General features: G+C 34.9%; 2 protein-coding genes across 4 annotated transcripts; one reads left to right on the top strand and one right to left on the bottom strand.

Annotated features, from left to right (window-relative positions):
- Nucleotides 1230–2613, top strand: LOC109723874. Its single transcript, XM_020252366.1, has 4 exons — nucleotides 1230–1379; nucleotides 1521–1740; nucleotides 2116–2161; nucleotides 2320–2613. Exons 1-4 carry the CDS (start codon nucleotides 1253–1255, stop codon nucleotides 2434–2436), a joined length of 510 nt encoding a protein of 169 aa, XP_020107955.1. The 5' UTR covers nucleotides 1230–1252; the 3' UTR covers nucleotides 2437–2613.
- Nucleotides 4042–14546, bottom strand: LOC109723656 (DEAD-box ATP-dependent RNA helicase 57-like). Of its 3 annotated transcripts, XM_020252085.1 has the most exons (11): nucleotides 14483–14543; nucleotides 14153–14398; nucleotides 13959–14050; nucleotides 10426–10522; nucleotides 10224–10304; nucleotides 9916–10148; nucleotides 9064–9258; nucleotides 8796–8886; nucleotides 7972–8094; nucleotides 6669–6819; nucleotides 4042–4506 (listed from the first exon to the last, which is right to left on the bottom strand). In XM_020252085.1, the coding sequence occupies exons 2-11, from the start codon at nucleotides 14168–14170 to the stop codon at nucleotides 4298–4300; spliced, it is 1290 nt and encodes a 429-aa protein (XP_020107674.1). In that variant the 5' UTR covers nucleotides 14171–14398; nucleotides 14483–14543; the 3' UTR covers nucleotides 4042–4297. The 3 variants fall into 3 exon arrangements, with proteins under 3 accessions (XP_020107674.1, XP_020107672.1, XP_020107675.1); XM_020252083.1 differs by having other exon boundaries at nucleotides 14153–14542; XM_020252086.1 differs by lacking the exon at nucleotides 6669–6819 and having other exon boundaries at nucleotides 4291–4506; nucleotides 14153–14546.

Below are 21756 nucleotides of genomic sequence, written 5' to 3'. Positions count from 1 at the left end.
GAGAACCCTAAATTATATAGCATATTATATTCAATAGGCAAGGAATAATTGTGGACCATTTCTCTCTCCTAAGTTTGATTGATCACTTGAATAAAGTTTTTACTTTTATTTTTTTAAAAAAAATCCTGCTAAAAATATAAACAATTAGATTTCCAACTTGAAGTTTCGAATACCAACTATCTAGTCCTTGGATAACTGCACTATGTATTGTCGGAACAAAATGTGTATATGGAGATCCCCTAGACTATAGGCCATTTTGACACGGACCCTTCAACTACATTAGTCTCTTTTGAGTAATACTTTTTGGTGTAGAGTTACTATACTATCGAAAGAATAGAGCATTTGATGCTTCCGGTTTGTTGACCCTTGGATCAAGAATTATACGGTTAGGGATGATTACAGTGCCCCGTAAGATTGAATAGTACCCCTAGGGTTGAGTGGTCCTCATAGGGTAATAGTATTAATCCAAAGGTTGAAAATGATTAAAAGAATTAATCTAAGGGTCAAAAAGTCGGAAGCACCGGATCCTCTATGCTTCCGATAGCACAATAGCTCTACTCTACTTTTTATACTTTCAATTGTTTTGATTCGAGTTATCATGGTAAATTCAACCAATTAAGAATTCGTTGAGATTAATAGTTAGCTCTTGAAATCTGCACAGCTCCATCAGCTAAAAAACTTAAAAATATATGGTTAAATTAAACAGAATCATCAGTAAATTTTAAAAAAATGCCCAATTCAAATGATAAAAGTAATTTGAATCTCCGACTGTCCTTTGCGCATGCCAGCAGCCAAAGGCTTATAATTGGTATCCAAGACTCCAAATTAAAAAATCGCTTTTTTTTTTTTTTTTTTTTTGTTTTTCCAACTAAGTTCATTTCTAAAAATAAATGAAACAGATAGCGTGTTGTCTTTTTCTTCAAAAACAAGAACAGAAAACATAGTTGGGTAGTCTATTTTCAGAACAACCAATATATATACAGAGGGGCTCCTTGTACATCTTTACATAAATTGTAGTAAATCAAGGGAGAGACACCCAACAATCACTTTGCTGGGGAATCAGATTCTTAATTATGTAATGGACCATCATATATAACGTGTTAACTACTTTAATTAATTTCTTCCCTCTATATATATATATATATATATATATCGTATACAAGTCCTTTGAGAACCTATCATGCATCACACGTAGTATTCTGCATTTCTTCTTCTTCTTCTTCTTCTTCTTCTTCTTGTATCATCAGCTGTCATGGCCGCAGCAGGCCCAGAGTCTGCTGCCGTCACCCTCCTCTTCCTCAACCTCATAATGTACGTCATCGTCGCCATCATCGCCGGCTGGGCTCTCAACTACGGCGTCGACGAGACGCCTCACGCATGTAAGTCACGAGTCCCTCTCTCTCTCTCTCTCTCTCTCTCTCTCTCTCTCATTTTTAGAAATGGCACCGAAAGAAGCTTCTTGAATCATTTCTTCTTCTTGTATCATCAGTTAATTTCACGTTGAATTGCCATGCATGCAGTGTCCGGGCTGACTCCGCCGGCTCAGCTGTTCCCGATATATTTTCCGATCGGCAACCTCTCCACTGGATTCTTCGTGATATTCTCGCTCATCGCCGGGGTCGTCGGCACCGCAACTTCGCTCACCGGCTTACTCGACGTCTCACGGTCGAAACCGGCAAGCTTGCTGTCCGCCGCAGCTTTCTCAGTCATTACTTGGGCCCTCACCCTTCTGGCAATGGGGTAAGCACTTCAAATCCCTCGAGCAAAAACACTTAGAAAGGACTCGGCATATATATGTTTAACAATATCGATCCAACGTCGATTCAAACAATCTATCATTCGAGAACAACATAGTTTCCGTGTTTCTAAAAGTAATATTCCGTCAAAAAATGTTAAATGAGCAATGCATAAATCAAAATATATTTTACAGTTGGATAGCACAATCAAAATTTCAAAGCTCCATCCATGCCTTTTCATCCATAATGAATCATCCATCCATCAGCCACACATTATAAGTGGAACTCCAAAAGATAAAAGGAAAACACATACCTGCGTAGTTTTGGTCATATATATTGCATGGTTCATTTACGATGCCAGCACCATTTCCTTCTGCAGGTTGGCATGTAAAGAGATAAGCATCAGCTGGCGTCCCGCGAGCCTCGTAAGCTCCCTTAAACTCAAACCTGCACTTTATTAATTTGACTAATCAAACCTAAAAGATTAAACTTTTTCGCCAAGCCAAACGATACAAACCAAATCCAATCCGACAACAACAATAAAGACGATCAATTCTTTGATTCTATGTACTCTTCTACGCAGAGGACGCTGGAGACTCTGACGATCATATTATCTGGAACCCAGCTGCTGTGCGCGGGAGCTATTCATGCAGGAGCTTCCGCTGCTTCATTCGATGGCCCCATCATCGGAAGAGTCTAAATCTCGTCAAAATCCGCCTTGTGAAATCCAATGTCTCCAAGATTGCTTCAGTTGTTTACATTCTTCTAAACGTTGAACATATATATAAATATGCTGTGTGAACTTCTAATTAAGTTGTAACAAGTTTTCTGTAATTAATTGATTGTAAATTGAAATAATAAATCTTTGCGAGTTTTACATTGACGATGAACAAAATGCATAAACTCCTTGTGTCGACCCATTTTTCTGTCTTCCCATATCGGATGATAACGAAATTGTGATTGAAAATATAAGAGACCATTGACCTTAATAATAATAATAATAATTATGATTAAGTATTTTGGGCCATTAATTTAGGCTGAACAAATTATTACTAGTCGGCCGCAAAGTCATTATAGTTGGTATCAGAAACAATCTCTAGCTGAAAGTACGAGATCAGCCTCGACTGACCCATAGCCTAAAAATGACATGTTAAATTAGAGTCTGAATGACATGACTAACGAGACAGTTTCACATCATCTCACATGGCTAGCAAATCTCACATTGTTTTGTGCTTGTAAATGTGCTTGAACTTGACGAGAACCTTAAGACTTAAAAGGGAGGAGAAATGCTACACCCCCAAAATTTAAAATAGTCTCATATATATATATAATTTATAGTGATATAATATATTATTATAGTATATTATATAATATATGTAGAGCCAGGCTGGTATATAGAGCTAGACTTGATCTACACTATTGAAAGTATTTGGAAACTAAATTTCATAATTTTTTGGCATCATTTACCTATCAAACAAGTAGTCTAAAAATGAACGGCTGAAAATAAAAATCTCATAAAAAATGATGATAAAATATTTAAATTTAAGATCAGAAATGCTGATCTTACTTTAAATAGTGAAAAGAATTTTCTATAAAAATTTCATCAAATTTGAATTGTTTTACACCGTTAAATTAATAAACGCATCACATCTACCATTAAAATTGTCAATTTTGAGACCTTTTGATCACTAGCCAAATGATGTCGAAAAATTATGAAATTTAGTTTCCAAATACTTTTAATGGTATAGATCAAGTCTAACGGAGCCGATCGTCGATTTGAAAGCCGCATCATTGAAAACAACTTGGTGGCACGGAGGCCTCCGTGCTACCGATAGTATACCAGCCTAGCTCTATATATATATATATGTATATATATATATATATATATATTGAGGGAAAGGTATATATATATATATACTACGAGAAAGGTAGCAAGCTATTCGCTTTGCTCCTTTATTAAAAATAATCTAAGCTAGAAATNAAGGGTAGTCCCAACAGACAAAATCTTGATTAAATCAGATTTACAATATTAGCTTGATTCTCCATAACCATGCATAAACATCAGCTGATCCTAGGACCAAAGGCAAAAAATTATATGAAGGATATGGACATAAAGTTGCAAATTCAAAGTTCAATAGCCCTAATGAGAACCAAGGGAACAAGGGCTAGAAATAATACTGTTAGGAAAGTATTATACTTGCATATAAATAAAATAAAAAAAAAAACAAAAACAAAAACAAATACTACAAAAGCGAGTATTTGACGACATTGAAAAAATTGACCATTGCAATGGTGAAAGTACTTGTTCTCGAATGCTTTCAAATGCTTTACATGAAAAAATAGATCAACATGCATGTATAACTCAGACAATAAATAAGAATACACATAGCATCACCAACAATCAATGTGACGGATATAAGCAAAAGCACAGCAATCAGGGGAGGTTATTCTGCGGCCATGTGTTAAAATACAAATGTAATAGGCTAAGATACAAAATTTTTGACGAGGGAGAAGTGGAAAATATGTTATTATATTTGGTGCTCACTTAGCACACTGCATCTTTATTCTTCATTGTCTTCGGGAAGGGTTGAGATTGAATCTCTCTTTGGACGATGCTTTTTGCGTTTGAGCTTCGGCAACGCCATTATCCATGAAGGAACTTCGCATCCCGAAGCTGCCATCACATTGGCTATGTTCCGTAAAAATGGTTTATCCTCTTCAGTGTAGAACGTAATTGCCTCCCCAGTTCTACCGGCTCTTCCCGACCGACCTAGAGGTATAAATAACAGGCTAAGTTATTATATCTATAATAGTATAATAGACAAAGATGAAGGTGCCGCCCCGTGCCGTACAGCACGGGGCGTGCCATACCGTGCCCCCAAGAAGGGGGCACGGTACAGGGGGGGTCTCGGACCCCCCCTGGGTGCCGCAGCACAAGCCGCGTGCCGCTCGAGACAAAGCGGCACACGGCCATGTGCCGCGGCACTGTGCCGCGTGCCGCCCTATTTTTTATTTTTTATTTTTTTTTGGTTTTTTGGTTTTTTTTTTTGGTTTTTTCTCTTTTTTTTTTTTGTTCTCTGGGATACAGAGCCTTCGCCCGGCCATCTATATTGCCTTTTTTTTACTTTTCTTTTATTTTTTCACTTCGCCCGAGCCCTCCACTTCCACCACAGACATCCATTTTTTCTTCGCAAATTATTTTGTTAAAATTTATCGCACCGCGAAGTTTTCGATGAATTAGGGGAACAAAAATCGATCTCCTAAACAAATTTTGATAAGATATTTTTTAAAAGAATAAAAAAAAAAATGGATGTAATTGCGGTACTATTCTGGTTGTTCTAGTTATTATACTTCATAATCGAATCAATATATAGATTTTGAAACGTTTTTAGAAAAAATAAAATTTTCTGTCATTTTATCTGTTATAATTTTTTAAATTCTAAAAAAATTAAAAACAAAAGAATTTTCAAATGTTACAGCAAGTATAGTTGTACTTTTCAAATAAAAACAAAAAAATAAAAACAAAAGAATTTTAATTTCTATTCTACATCAGGTATAGTTGTACTTTATATACAAAATGCTTACATGCATGTTAATTGATGAGTATAATAAGCTATACATAGCAAAAATTAATAATAATTTGTCTAAATCTTTCAAAATAACATTATAAAAGCTTATTGGAACCAAAAAAACTTTAAAAAATCCGTGCCAAAGCGTGCCAGTAGGAGGTCGTGCGTATCTATCGGCACGCTGTCGGCACGCAAGCGTGCCACGTGTTGGCACGCAAGCGTGCCCGTGCCGTACCGTGCCAAGGACATAACGCCACGCCCCCGTGCCACGGCACTTTAAACCTTATTTAATAGACACTATACATAGACCAAAATCTATCCCTTGTGAAAACATCATTCTAAGTGGCCAAAATCTAGGTTTAAATTCCAAATTTTGGTTCCTATAGTTCCAATAGTAGCATTTTACTTTGTTCGAGTAACTCCAGCATAATATTTCAAATTGTAGTTCTTATGGTTTCAATAGTAGCACTTTACTTTGTGAATTTCTTCCACATAACAATTAAGTCCAGCTATTTTACCATTCTAAAAAGTTGCCACATCAGCAACTTTAGATTTTGGACAAAAATGAAATAGGGAGTCAAAACTATATGAACTGAATTTGTCAGAATTTAAATTTTCCGGGTAAAATTTAGAATGAAGCCAAACTTCGCTGGCTAAATTGTTACAATTAAAACAATAACACTACAATAATCACACATCGGATAATGTGAAAGAGTATGAGAGTCTTAAAGATGGCCAGAACTCTCTTACTAACAATTGAAATTTTAAGCATTTTGAGCAAGTGGTTTGAACTCAATAAATTACTAGTGATAGCAGCTGGGCTGTAACATCGGCATCATAGCAAGATTGATTGCCAACCGAAAGTGTAAAATAATTCTCACATCGCAGGCAAGTTTGGACTGTGTACAATTAGGCCTGACAAGGATGTCGTGTGTGTGTGTGTGTGTGTGTGTGTGTGACTGTGTGTGGATAATGTGGGAGATGTGACGGTCTTATATGTGGCTATCACTGTATTATTAATAACGGGGCTTAAGTACTTTCAGCAGACAATTTTGGCCCAACAAGTTGTTAGTAGTAAGTTGTTAGTAGTAGTGGCTCGGTCATTACAAAACCTTTGAGGACAAACTAGGAATCAAGGTAAAACTTCAGTCACTAAATTTGTATTTGATCCTTAAATCTAACTCTTTATAGAAAAATGACCTTGGGATTTCTAATAACAAAAATAACTTTATGAAGACTGATCAGGCCTACCATTATGCGTAACCGCCAGTCAAAATCATATCAAGGGTCTAACTGGCTAAACATTCCTAGGCGTTATAACGATAGAAGAGCAAGCCTAAGGATTATCAGTCACATTGCATACCTATCCGGTGAATATAAGCCGCAGCTGACTCAGGAAAATCGTAGTTTATAACACAGTTGATGCCCTTAAAGTCCATGCCACGTGAAATGACATCAGTTGCTATCAGAACCCACGTCTTTCCTGCTCTAAAGTTGTCGACGACATCTTCTCGCTTAGTAAATAAAACAATAAATTCATGGAAAGAAGTTAGCATAATTATCCAGCAGTGATATTTTCAACTCGAAAAAATGCTGATCAAATATACTGTTAAGTCATCATACAAAAGAAAATACCAGCTAACATTAAAACATTGGAGTCTATTGAAGAATCTGAAATTAGAAAACATTAAATATCAACACAGTGAATACGGCCTGTGCCGATGGGTATTTTAATCCTTGCTGTTTAGTTCCACATAGATCGTCATGGTGGATTATATAGCATATCGTCATTTGCAGATACAAGATTTATTTGACAATTTTGGTACAGATGTTCTTGATGTTGTCAAATTAAATTGGCTATATAATCTACTATAACCAACTATATATTCTAATATATCTAATAATAGTAAATCAAAATTATTTTATATTTATGCTAATTTACAAATTCTAATTGGAATAGAAGAGCTTAAGTAATTCTAGATTATATTAGTTTTTTCATAAGATTAGAATAGACTAAATTAGGTTAGGAACTTAAATATAAAATATAGATTAAATTAGATTCGATATCAAAGTAGATTAAATAAGGTAATTTTAGATTAGAATTTTTAAACTAGGTTAGATTAATTTAGGTAAAAATTACATAAATCGAATTTAGTTAGTTATATTCTATTATATTTAATACTGTAATAGACATTCTAGATTAGATTTGATAACAAATCACAAAAAAATAAAAAATAAAAAACTGGCACAATACTATGCCGGATACTCTAGCGGGTATCGCGTTGTCTCGTGCAATACCCACTGGGTATTGCGGCATGGGGGTCCTGCGAGACCCCTCCCCCCCTGTACCGTGGCCCCTATCTTGGGAGACAGCACAGGACAACACTGGAAACCCTGGTTGTACCCTTTTCAAATATATATATAAACTAGAATGAAAAACTTAGGAACTAAGTTAATAGGGGCAGCATAAGAAATTAACAGGTGAGGGGACAAAAATGATCATCAAAGTACCTAGAGGGACACACATTTGAAAGGGTAGAATGTTCTTTAACTAGATATTGGTAAATTCAAGTGGTCAAATAATAAATATTAGAGGCATTTTTGCACAGATATAATCAACTCCGGGATATGCTTTAAAATGTAATTTTTCTTTTTATAAATAGTACCTGCTGCTGAGTGAGGTCCGCATGAATCACATCAGCTTTAATGTCATCAAATGCTAACTCCTTGTATAGTTCCTTTGCTCTTTCTTTGCTTTGAACAAACAGCAATACCGGAGGATTTAGAGACTACATGGAAAAGAAAATTAAAAATTAAAAATTAATTAGCATTTCGTAAAATGAAACTTTGAACAGCAAACAGCAAAATAATAAAATAAAAATAGAAACTGCCTTCTCCTAATGCTGCATTAGTGATGCTAAAACTCTCCACGTGTTCGTCAAAGATTTAGGTGGAACAGAACTTAACATCAGCTTCAATAAAAGAGTCTTATATGAGTTAAAGGAATTCATTGATCGGGCAATTAAAGAACACACCAATAACAGACAATAACATAAATGATCTCATATTACTTACTAAAGGCCTATTTGGACATCGGCATATATTACATGGTGATAACTTGTGTTGTATAGTGTTTGCTTTCGTGCTCGCTATTCCTTCATATCAAGTTTAGGCAACTTCTCAATTCTCATGCCTCTCGACATTCAACTACCAAATGGTCCCTTAATAAACAACAGGAGCTATGCCATAAAAGTTATTCTCGTACGCATTCAGCCCTAGAGGGTCCATCAAGACCAGATATTCAACAACCACAAACTATCCAAACAGAAAAAGCAGCAGAAAAGGTTGTTGTTGAAGAATAACAAAATTACTTCATTCGAAATACATCATTTTTTTGGTCTTAAGTATGAGCATAAAATACCAAAATACACTAGAGCATTACTTCAGAAGTAAATGTGGAAAAAAACTAAGACAATTATAAGAAGCATACTTCAGCAAAGCTTTGACGAAGTGCAAGAAGCTTTCCCTTCTCACTTCCAGCAAAAACCAGTTTTTGCTTGATCAACTCGGAAGCAGAATTTCTGTTAGAATCTTTCAAATATAAGGCTTAAATAAACAACTGAGCAGAAAAGTACAAAATAGACGGTACTCAATTTCTACAATCAGGAGGAACTATATTGTGAGAAAAATGCTATGAAGACATGCATAAATGATGAACAGAATGGAATTCAGGTGTGAGTCTTGATGGAAATACTCACTTTCTACCCACAATGACTCGAACTGCATCATGCATTATTGAACGCGCAAGTTCTTCAACAGAATCAGGCAAGGTGGCACTGAATAAAGAACAAATAATCGAAGGATTCGAGCAAGCTTTAACAACAGAATCAATCTGCTCAACAAATCCAAGCTCAAATAGCTTATCTGATTCATCCAAGACAAGGTACTCCACCCTGCAGCAAGCAACAAATAAAGGATTAAATTTTCTGACCAAATCCCTTTTTCTTCATCCAACTCTAATATGATCAAAAACCATAAGGTCAAAAATACTTAGAACATAAGAGATGTGATTTACCAAGAATATTTACAAGAAAGAGTAACTTTGACAAATTAAAGAAGTTCAGCAACATCTATCGACTAAATATTCATGCTGGTTTCACAGTTGAATTCAAAATAATATATGAGTATACGGTAATCGACCTTACACTTCGAACTCAATAAACTGTGTAGATTTTTCTTAAATGTTTGAAATACTTGAATGACTCGAACAACAAGTTCACTTTCGAAACAAAGTAATAGAAAATGACATTAATGATCAACATCAAAAGAACTGTACCATTAGGCATATATGGCAAGAATATCGTTAGGTTGCTTGTACACAAAAAGAACCAGGCATGATTCATAAGATTCAAGGGAAATAGTTACCGAATTACAAATAGAAAGTTTGCCTTTCAAAGCAAGATAAACTACAGGTAAGAGAAAATCTAAACGTTCTAGCATTTTGAAGCATAAGAGATCATATGTAGATTGTTCCTGAATCTTTTATATACAGCAAATAAAAGAAAAACTAAGAAAGGATCTTTCAAAGAACTGATACTTTTAGCACAAACCTACTTAAATTGAGCTTTCTTTTCCTCAAAGCAAAGTCCAACCGCAGTGGAGTTGAAACAAGAATGTCGCAATGCATTTTTTCAAAATCACCAGATCGAGATAGCTCCTTAGTCATTAATTTGATATAAAATTTCCTTCCTTTAGCCAACTTCTTACACTCTCTTGTAGTTTGTGCAGCTAATTCTCGCATAGGGCAAAGAATCACAGCTTTTACACCATCCTTAGTTCTTGGCTGTTAGCAGCAAATTAGTCTTAGAGTATGCCCAGTGTCTCTCTTATGGATAATACCCAAACTGAAAAATGCCACCTTAATTTTCATAAGGATTGGAAATAGAAAAACCAATGTCTTTCCAGAACCTGTTGGAGCACAGGCAAAGCACTCTCGCCCCTGCAATATATCAGATAAAGTCAAGCTAGTTTTCTACAATAAACATAAATTATCCCTTTTTCTTTGGAACGGGGGACTCGAATATTAAGCACAAGGGAGCCAGTGAAGTAAAAGAGCTTACTGAGAGGAGCACTGGAATAGCCTTCCTTTGAATAGGTGTAGGTTCTTTAAATCCAAGTCCAGATAAGTTCTGCAACAACTTGGATTTGCAGCCATACCTGTCCATGTAATAAATTATGAAATTAACAAGCTTTGTAGCATACCAAGTTAGAAAACTAAATTTAGGAACTTCATACCCAAGAATGAAATTTCCTGCATTGAATACTGCAAGTGGACAAGAGCCAGTGGAAAGGGAGAGAATATAATAGAGAGCTCCATGGAGGTACAAATATTAAAGAATAAAATGGCAAAAATGAAAACAACGACATAACCAAATAAGAACACATAATATTACTGATTCATCATCATTGAAATATATACCAGGCTGCCACTGGTCACTAAACAAAATTTGATTATGAGTTGCAATCTTCAGTTTAAAAGAAAAAAATCTGAGTCAGACTTTTGATCTCAGTATGCATCTCTCCCATGTAAATGGCGATGAAGATGTATGTAGAAGATCCAACATTGTCGCTCGTCCTGAAATGTTTGTAGCCTGCTAAAGCTTCATTACTTCAATTCATCCAAATTGTAAGTTTTATGTGTCAATGTTGCATTACTAGCACATCAGAATAAATTAAGCTACAAGAGTTTTGAGCATTCTTTCGTCTCAACAAAAATTTCATTTAGCGAACATGCATCTATAGATCAACAGTGTTTTCAATCTTACACTTAAAATTGTTCTCTAGCAAATTCAAAGACTGTTGGATTGTTTGCAACATAACTGAATCAAAAAACCCAATAGTTCCTATGAAATTGAATCCTAAGTCTGCAAAATATCATTTAAACTAAGAATTTAAGTGCCGTGGCACATGGTTGTACCGAAAACTTGCCAGTACGGTACGGCACGACACGGTGAGCGCTAGACAGTGCCAATGCGTGCAGGTCACAAAAAATACATATGTGCCGACACATAATGGCATGAAATATTTATTTTCTTTAGCAACAAATATTCTAACTATTTATTATGTATTTTTATCATATCTTTTGTTGAGAAAATTACTTACTAATTTAAAAAATAGGAATTGTGAGCTATGCGATCGGTACGGGGGTTGTATCATGCCGAACCATATGCAACATTCTGAATAAATTTGCAACACCATGTGGGTTTTGAGTCTGTCACCACCAAATACTATAGTATGCTTGTCACGGACTAGGTTCATTGATTTTCTTACAAAATTTGGTGTTTATAGATTTGATTTATGTCTACTTTTCAACTCGGTAATATTCCTGATAATTATTTTTGGATAGAATAGAGCCACAATAAATTGATAACGTTGACACGGGTGGTAGAGTATATAAGGATTAAAATAACATTGATAGAATTGATAGCCTATCAGAGCAAGACGGTAGAAGGCCCGTTTAGCCAAGCTATCGACTGTAGTGTGGTTGAAAAGGTGCTATATAGAATAGTGCGATGTTATTGAAACAAATGTAGATGGTTTGTCTAATTCAGCTATAAAAGTGTTGTCTACTTTTAAATATAAAAATATAAAAACACCATTCTCTACCAGCTTAAGTTTCTAGAGAAAAACGGTTGTTTCGCATTATTTAACATGGTATCAAAGCAAGAGATCCCGAGTTCGAGTTACACCAGGCTCCTTGCATAATTGGTTTCCTTCCATTTAAATCGAGTCCACTTCATGGCCTATCAAAAAGTCTCGAGTCCAAATGTGAGCCGGAATGTTAAATATAAAAAATATAAGAACACCATTCTCTACCGGCTTAAGCTTTTAGAGAAAAACTGTTGTTTCGCATTATTATATTTGGTATAGAAAGATGTTTGGAAAACCTCTGTTGAAATGCTATCAACTACTGCGAAGTGTATTAAAAAAATTTTTATAAATATAAAATTGTATTTGGACCCCTCTACTATATGCCATTTCTATGAAGGGCTTAAAACTTTTTCTTTTGGTTGACATCTCGTCGTTCAATAATTCTTTTTTAAGGAAAAAGAGTACAAAGACCCCTCATTTATGCGCTACTATAGTAAAGCATACTAAAATATTGATTAAGGTAATCCTATGAGAAAGAAACTAAGTTGTATGAGTTTGTCTCTACCATTTACAAGGTAAGATTTTAAATTTTTAATTTGTTTTTCTTTCAAACTATTCTAATTTAAAAAATGATGTTTTCTTTACAATTCTTAGTTCATATCTATACCCATGCTAAAACCTTTCAATTTTTCACTTTTCAAGCTTCAACAGACACTTCAATAATGCTAATTGGAAAAAATGAAAGGTCGGTCTCCAAAAAGTGTACATAACATGGGATCTCTTAATATTCAGTTGATTTGCTAATGGCATTTGCAACATATAAGATTCTTACATAGGTGTGTTGTCACAATTTTATGCTGTAGAGAATTAGAAATACTAATGTAGATGGAAAGTTGGAAATGACCCAAAATGGTTTAGAAAGAAACTTCCGATAACAACCTGAACCAAAAAGAGCGAGAGAGAGAGAGAGAGAGAGAGAGAGAGAGAGAGAGAGAGGCAAATCAACACCACAGGTAATACCAACCCTTGAATCATAATATCCACCTTGACCAGCTCACTACAACCCCATGCAAGGATTGTCGAGCCACTTGTACGGGCATCTGATGTGCCAACAGCACGGCACGGCACGCCAACGCACGCCCCATTTTATATGTTGGCACAGTCGGCACAGGCAGCACATGCCGACTATGCCAGATCATGCCGACTGGAATGGCAATCCTTGACCATATGTCAAAAATATTTTAGACAAGAATTGGTCGGTAATATGTTCCTAACTTCCAGAAGCAACTACCATACAGTTTTGAACTATCACATTTGAGAAAAAACATATTTTCTACCAGCGTTATGTAATTGATGACCAATTAATCTTTTGCATATCTGAATTTAATTAGGTTTATATTTCCAACTATGTGAAAATTTTCCACATTTTTAAAAAATATCAGAGGTCTCAAAAGGTCATCAGAACCTTTTTGGATTTCATGATTTTGAATCCCTCTTTGATTTACAACTCAATAATAAACTACTTTGATAACATCCTATGCATATGAATTAAGATATAAGATACGTGACACAGATGCAGTTGACAATGGTTAAGATTGGGTTCAGGCATCACAGAAATCCTAAGTTACCTCAGTCCTAAGGCTCCCAAAATAAATATTCACAAAAGATAAAGCCAACAAAAAATGCAAGCCCAAAAATGTCAATTGTCAATGCCGTTTTCAGTAGAGCAACACGAAAAAGTCGAGTTCTAGCATATAATTCTATTTTCCAATATATAGTGCAAAATAACTATCTTGAATAAATAGACCATTAATTCTTACATATAAAAGAATCTTTGCAATATTATGCAAAACAAAAAGTCCCTACTAGTATTAGATCAGCATTGCACTTGTTCCTCCTATGGAATCTAGTAAAAACATTATCAATCCAAAACATATCACAAATATCCAAAATTAGTAAATCAGCAACACTGCAGCTAACGTGATGAACAACAAAGGCCAACCTTGAACTCAGTTCTTCAAAACTCTCAAGCGGTGCAGGAACATTATAACCTGAAATATGAATCCCATGCTTCTTCCGCAGAATCGAAGCTCTCTGTAACCCCACACCAACAACAACAAAATCCAAATTAAAATGAAATCTTTAGCCCAAAAAATAGAAATTAAACAAGAAACTCAAATCAGCAACTTGGCCGACCTCGATCTCCCTTGCCATTGCCACCTCCTTGCTATGAGTATTAGAGCCATCCGCTTCCCCGGAACTAGAGTTTCTCACAGAAGAAACGGACTCAGAGCACCCGAACACGCTGAAACCCTCGACGATCTCCGCCGAAACGGAGGATTTGCCCTTCCGCTTCCTGTTCTTCTCCTTCTTCTCCGGCGACCCCGGCGGCTCTGCTTCTCCTTTTCTGGCATCCTCCGGAAGCGGCGGCGGCTCCTTCGGCTGTAGATAAAGATACATAGAAAGCGATGTTACCGAAGACGAAGAAGAAGATGAAGAGCAGAACCGGGGGTGGAAAAGGGCTACCAAGGTTAGGGTTAGGGTTTTGTTTTTTTGCCTTGAAGCGGACGATTAATTACTCTCTCTCTCTCCCTCTCTCTCCTCTTTTCAAAATCCTCTATATAAAAGTTCTGTAAAATCTATCAATACTTGTAAAATCTATTAATTAATTATTCTGCTCGAGGTTCTTAATTAATTATCCTTTTTTCAGATGAAATTAATCTTCAAGCATTCCTTATATTTATATAGATGGCTTAATTAATTACTATAGTACACTATGCATAGATGCCATTAAAATTCTTTATATAGATGTGCGTAATTAATTATATCTTTATTTAATTTAAAATAATTGAAAGTAAAATACTAATTTTGTAAGAGAATATAATTTTAATAGATGATAGTATTAAAATATAATAATATTAATTACATCTAATGCAGATAATTTAATTTAATTTAATTTGTTTTCTACTAAATGTGTTTTTAATTATTTTAAAACTATTAATCAAATTTAAAATGCTAATTTTGTGATGATATATTTTCAATTTTAATAATTAAAACTTTACAAAGATTGGTTTAAGGAGAAGAGTATTTTTGTCATAATGAATTTATATCCTATGAAGCGTTTGAAAAAAAAAAAAAAAAAAAAAAGAATAAAACACGTAATTTTTAAGTATACTTCATTCCATATCATAAAAACCGAGTAAAATTACAATATACTTTAACTGTGGGAAAATTCCACCATTTTTAGGCACCCTTACCCCCAAAGATGTAACAAGTTCTAAATTTTAAATTTCAACATAAAATTTAAAATTTCGATCTAGAATTTCAAATTTTAAAATTTTAAAATTCAGTTTTAATTTAAATTTTAAATTTCTACTTTGAATTAAAAATTTCAAATTTCAAATTTTTAAATTTAATTTACAAATTTATAAATTTGAAATTTTGACTTTGAAATTTAAAATTTAAATTAATTTAAAATTTAAAATTTAAATTAAATTTTAAATTTATTTCAATAAATTTCAAAATTTCAAATTTATAAATTTGCTAATTTAAAATTTTTTCATTTTTAAATTTAAAATTCAAAATATTAAATATAGATTTTGATTAAATTTCAAATTTAAAGTTTAAATTGTACATCTTAAATTAAAATTTAAAATTAAATTTAAAACTTAAATTTTAAATTTAATTACAATATTTAAATTTAAGATATAGGTTTCAGATTTCATATTCTAATTCAAATTTCAAGTTTCAAACTTCTAATTTCAAATTTAAAAATTCAAAATTCAAATATATTAATATTTTAATATTTAATTTTAATTTTTATATTTTATTTTTAATTTTTAATTTTAATTTTAAACTTTTAAAATTTTAATTTAAACTTTAAAATTTTAAAATTAATTTTAAATTTGATATTCGAATGTTAAATTTTATATTTTATATTTTGAAATTCAAATTTATAAAAGTTTATTTTTAAATTTTAATATTTGAATTTTAAATTTTAATTTTTTAAAATTTTATTTATTTTTAAATTTTGAATTTTGAATTTTAAATTTTAGAACTTTAATTATTATAAATCCTGTGGAATTGTACCATATGTATCCAAACAGCTTAAAAATGAAGGTGTGGAATTCTTTTTATAGTCACAGAATTCCGTATTTCATTTAGACCAAAACCACAGAATAAAAAGTCCATAGAATTTTTTAACTATGCATCCAAATAGGACCTTATTCCTCTTCATTCATTCAAACATTATTTTTCTTGTACCCAAAAATAACCTAATTTTTATTCAAATAAAAATTTGGTGTTGTTCCTGTTTATTCTTGAACTTGTTCTAAGACTAAGCAATTCTTGCCTATTCTTGAACCAAATGATACCTCTGAACATGAATACTAGCTAGTATCATAGTACATTGATTGTCATTTCCGATATATCGTATGAACCGTGAAATTGTCACATTCGCTAATCTATGATATAGTCATATTGTATTGTTTGAAGTGAAAAAAAAAAAAAAAATCCTAATCATAATCGAAACCGATTAGATTCAGACTCAAACAATTTTGATAGGTCTCATGTTGGTCAGAAAATTTTGGGGCCAATAATTATAATTTCTACAATAGGCCCATTCATAAATATGAATTAATGGGCCTCATGAAAGCCCTTTAAAATTTTAAGCCTATACAATAATTCGGGCCTCGTCTCAGCTCAATGAATAATTGTGCCCAACAAGTCTCATCAAAGTGGGCCCAATTTCAGCCCAATTCATGGGATCATGGCCCACATTTTCACCCACTTTTGAAAATTCAATTTCGAATATCATATTCAAATTCGATTTTAAATTTTTAAACCCCCAGAAAATATCTGTTATCCTAATAACCTTATTCGAAATTCGATTTCGAACTTCGAATCAACTCCCAAAATATCTCTCAACCAACATTCATTCGAATTTTGAATACCTATCCATCCCACAACCCATTCAAAATTCAATTTTGAATTTCGAATCCCCAACCAACATCCATTCGAATTTTGAATACCAAACTACCCAACAACCCATTCAAAATTCGATTTCGAATTTCGAATCCCTAACCAATTCCCAAAACATCCTCCAACAAACCTATTCAAAATTCGATTTCGAATTTTGAATTCACTAACCAATTCCCAAAATATCATCCAACAACCCATTCGAAATTCGAATTTCGAATTCCCAACCATTTCCTAAAATATCATCCAACAACCCATTCGAAATTCGAATTCGAATTTCGAACCCCCAACCATTTCCCAAAATATCATCCAACAACCCATTCGAAATTCGATTTCGAATTTCGAATTCCCAACTAATTCCCAAAACATCTTCCAACAACTCATTCAAAATTCGATTTCGAATTTCGAATTCCCTAACCAATTCCCAAAACATCATCCAACAATCCATTCGAAATTCGATTTTGAATTCCCAACCAACTTCAAAATATCATCCAATAATCCATTCAAAATTCGAATTTCGAATTTCGAACCTCCAACCAACTCCCAAAATATCTTCCAACTATCCAACAACTCATTGAAAATTCAATTCCCAACCACACCCCAAATATCCTCCAACCATCCAACAAATAATTCAAAATTCGAATTTCGAATTTTGAATTCCTAACTAACTCCTCCCCTCTCATTATAAATACGGGAACCGAAATCAAATTCTTGAGGAATTTTTTACAGAGACGATAGATAAAAAAAAAAGAGAGATAGATTGCTACACATATTTCCACGTTCAAAGTATTCAAAGGAGGAGATATCGCCGAGCCGCTGAAAGGAGGAGATATCGCCAAGCCGCGGAAAGGAGGAGAAATCGCCGAGCCGCGAAAATGAGGAGAGATCGCTGAGCCGTGAAAAGGTGGAGGAATCGTCGAGCTGATTCATCCAATCCGTCATTTGATCAACAGGTAAAAAAAAAAAAAAAAAAAAAAAAAAANAACATAAAAAGAAAAAAAAAAAAGAAAGAAAAAGAAAAAAAATGATCTCTCTTCTTCCCCCCCTCTATTTTTTTTTCTTTGGTCCTGCGATTGTAGCCATCCATACTATCTAGATGGCTTCGATGGGAGAGTGGAGGGGAATCTTTGATTCCCCATATCTTCGGACCTCTTAATACCCCATTCGAAGTTGTTGATGATGGAATGGGTGATCTACATTGCCGCGACCACCCCAACATCGCCGATTTGATACTTTCGAAAGAAGAGGGGAGGGGAATCTTTGATTCCCCGTTTCTTCGGACCCTTCAATATTTCTTCGAAAATGTCAAATCAAATCCGACGGCCAAACAAATCCGCACTACCGTCATCAACTTCATCGACATCATCTACAACACCGACGGTTTGATACATTCGAAAGAAGAGGGGAGGGGAATCTTTGATTCCCTGTTTCTTCGGACCCTTCAACATTTCTTCGAAAATGTCAAATCAAATCCGATGGCCGAACAGATCCACGCCACCGTCATCAACTTCGTCGACGTCATCTACAGCCTCGCAAGAAGAGGGGAGGGGAATATTTGATTCCCCGTTTCTTCGGACCCCAAATCAAAATTAAAACGGGGATTTCTTCGGACTCCAAATTGGAATCAAAACGGAGATTTCTTCGGACACCAAATTAAAACCAAACGGGGATTTCTTCGGACCCCAAATCAAATCCAAATTAGAGAATCAAACGGGGATTTTTTCGGACCCCAAATCAAATCCAAATCAGAGAATCAAACGGGAATTTCTTTGGACCCCAAATCAAATCCAATTGGAGAATCAAACGGAGATTTCTTCGGACCCCAAATTCAATTGCAAAATCAATAGGGAATTTCTTCGGACCCCAAATTCAATTGCAAAATCAATAGGGGATTTCTTCGGACCCCAAATCTAATGGCAAAATCAAAAGGGGATTTCTTCGGACCCCAAATCAAATTGCAAATCAAGTTTATACACGAACTTAAACTGCAAATTAAGTTCATATGCGAACCCAAATTGCAAATTAAGTTCATATGCGAACCCAAATTGCAAATAAAGTTCACCTACAAACCTAAATCAAGTCAAGTTCAGAACCCAAACCAAACCAAGTCCACAAATAAACCCAAATCCAAACCAAACCAAGTCCACAAATAAACCCAAATCCAAACCAAACCAAGTCCACAAATAAACCCAAACTTGAACCCAAATAAACCCAAATCCAAACCAAACCTAGTCCACAAATAAACCCACAAATAAACCCAAACTTGAACCCAAATAAACCCAAATCCAAACCAAACATAGTCCACAAATAAACCCACAAATAAACCCAAACTTGAACCCAAATAAACCCAAACCCAAAACCCAAACTAAATCCAAACCCAAACCCAAATCAAGTTCACATAAGAACCCAAACCAAATCCACAAATAAAACCTAACCAAATAAAGTCCAAATAAACATCCAACCCAAAACCAAAATAAACCGAAACCAAGCCAAGTCCACATAAAGAACCCCAAACCCATTCCAGAATCAAATCCAAACCCAAACCAAACCAAGTTCACATATAAAACCAAGTTCATGGAGCAAATCCCATGAACCAAAACCAAGTTCATGGACCAAATCCTATGAACCAAAATCAAACCTCATGGACCAAATCCCATGAGCCAAAACCAAACCTCATGGACCAAATCCGATGAGCCAAAACCAAATCTCATGGACCAAATCCTATGAACCATAAACCAAATCTCATGGATCAAATTCCATGAACCAACAAAATCTCATGGACCAAATCCCATGAACCAACCAAACCTCATGGACCAAATCTCATGAACCACAACTAAACCTCATGGACCAAACCCCATAAACCATACACCAAACCTCATGGACTTTAATCCCATGAACCATACATCCAACCTAATACCCATATCCTATGAACCAATACCCAAATCTCATAAACCAATACCTAATTCCCATGAACGAATACCGAGATCTCATACCCATATCTCATGAACCAATTAGACTCTAATACATAGAGTTTAATATCGATTAGGTCTTAACACATATACTTAGGGCCTAATCAACCTCAAATCCAACTGAATCCTAATACATATACTTAGGATTCAATAAACCGAGACGCGATTCAACTCATCCCATCTATGAAGGTCTCCTAATCGAAGGTACCCCAATCTCAAGGGGGTAATTAATAGTAGATGCTTGCATCTATTGGAAGCCATGGACCCGCAAAACCTGATACCCACTTATACATATAAATACCAATCTGAATCATGAATACTACCTCACGCACCAAAAATCCATCGACCGTGCGAGGTGCGTCATTCGTGGTGGCAGACATGTATTGTGATTGGGCATATTATACTATAACAATTTGTTTAGGACCTTCACATATAGTATTCGGTAAGTATGATTTGACTTGAGAATATGTCACTTTAATAAGGTCCGTAAGTCTCTCAATTGCAAGTATATATAATGGTTGTGAATTTTTTTATTGAAACAATGAATTCGGATTTCCTCACGTATTGGATTTGCTATGTCCAAGAAATTGTGGATCGAGTTGAGAATTCAAGCATTGGAATACGAGTTATATGTGATTATATAGATTCAAGGAATCAATACAGTGTTCATGTGAGACTGTAAAGTTAGTATGGTCTATGGGGTGGAGATCTATAATAGGACACACACATTAGACAACGTATGCCAAATTTAGTAGATCGGGGCATGATGATCTAACACTAACATGATAAAGGATTATATTTGATCCTAAGTTTTGTGCATCATGTGGGAATATTATACTGGACAACACTCGAGCAGATCAGTTATATGATCTATATACACTAGGATGCCCAAGTATAATCATGACCGGAGAGGTAGGCAAAGATAGTACCAACAAAAATTAATACCATACTCTTGAATGATCGGGTATATTATGACGAGCTATTCTTGAATGATATACGACGTTTAGAGGTGGAAAGTATGATTCTGACTGCGTTGTGGTGTTGAGTCTATTATCTGAGGTATTAACAGTCTTTCTAGTTGCATGTTCGTATGGTAAACTCAAATTCATCTTATTGTTCGAGGGGCTATTTTATGATATCACTAAATAATACTTTTTGGTATTTCTATGTTCCCTTTTCTTCTCATTGCATTATTGTAATGTAATATTGCAGGTCTCCTTTTGCTTCCTACAAGTTTTGTATTTTTGTAAGTGTTGAATGCCGAATGTCCCGACCCTTGACCTGGTCAAGAATTCTCCTCGGGGAGTGCGTCGGGGTGAAGAACGGCTGCGGATAGTGACCCTCGAAGTTTGCGCCCACGACGGATCAAGCGATTCGGCCGATGAGGGATCGAATCAGTCGGGTTCGAAAACCTCCACAGTAAATTCGTTTCGGCGGGATGAGCCGAATAGAGAGGAGAAGCCCAGAATTCGACTAAGAAATGAGCTGAATGGCTAAACAACTCGTGATCTGATCGGCAGGAAGAGCCGAAGATGGCTTTCTATTGAATAGCAAATGGAAAAAAATACACGAACAGGGGAGTGATGCCCGTAGGGCAGACAGACTCCAAGTATGGGAACAGAGGGGTGATGCCCGTAGGGCAGATAGACTCCGAGTATGCTAAATTACAAGAACTACTCTTAGGGAAAGCGGTAAATGCGAGAATAGAAAGATGCAGGAAAATAAAGATGGTCTTTTGTGCGCAGGGGCGAAGACCTCTATTGCAAGCTTCAAAGTTACTATTTATAGCCCACATTATTAGTTGGTTGAAAGTAGTTGGGGGAAGTAATTGTAACCATTATCGTGGAAGTTATA

Source organism: Ananas comosus, linkage group 18 (assembly GCF_001540865.1).
Source record: "Ananas comosus cultivar F153 linkage group 18, ASM154086v1, whole genome shotgun sequence".
NCBI lineage: Eukaryota > Viridiplantae > Streptophyta > Magnoliopsida > Poales > Bromeliaceae > Ananas > Ananas comosus.
The sequence above is the reverse complement of the archived record's forward strand: the minus strand, read 5'-3'. Positions and strand labels throughout refer to the sequence as shown.

Bases quoted from the DNA above. Each gene is read 5' to 3' on its own strand.
- LOC109723874 (XM_020252366.1), top strand. From the start codon at position 1,253: ATGGCCGCAGCAGGCCCAGAGTCTGCTGCCGTCACCCTCCTCTTCCTC. The intron at 1,380-1,520 runs GTAAGTCACGAG...CCATGCATGCAG, and splicing joins CGACGAGACGCCTCACGCAT to TGTCCGGGCTGACTCCGCCG. The intron at 1,741-2,115 runs GTAAGCACTTCA...TTCCTTCTGCAG, and splicing joins CTCACCCTTCTGGCAATGGG to GTTGGCATGTAAAGAGATAA.
- LOC109723656 (XM_020252083.1), bottom strand. From the start codon at position 14,416: ATGTATCTTTATCTACAGCCGAAGGAGCCGCCGCCGCTTCCGGAGGAT. The intron at 14,051-14,152 runs GTCGGCCAAGTT...GTGGGGTTACAG, and splicing joins CAATGGCAAGGGAGATCGAG to AGAGCTTCGATTCTGCGGAA. The intron at 4,507-6,668 runs GTATGCAATGTG...TTATACCTCTAG, and splicing joins GGCTTATATTCACCGGATAG to GTCGGTCGGGAAGAGCCGGT.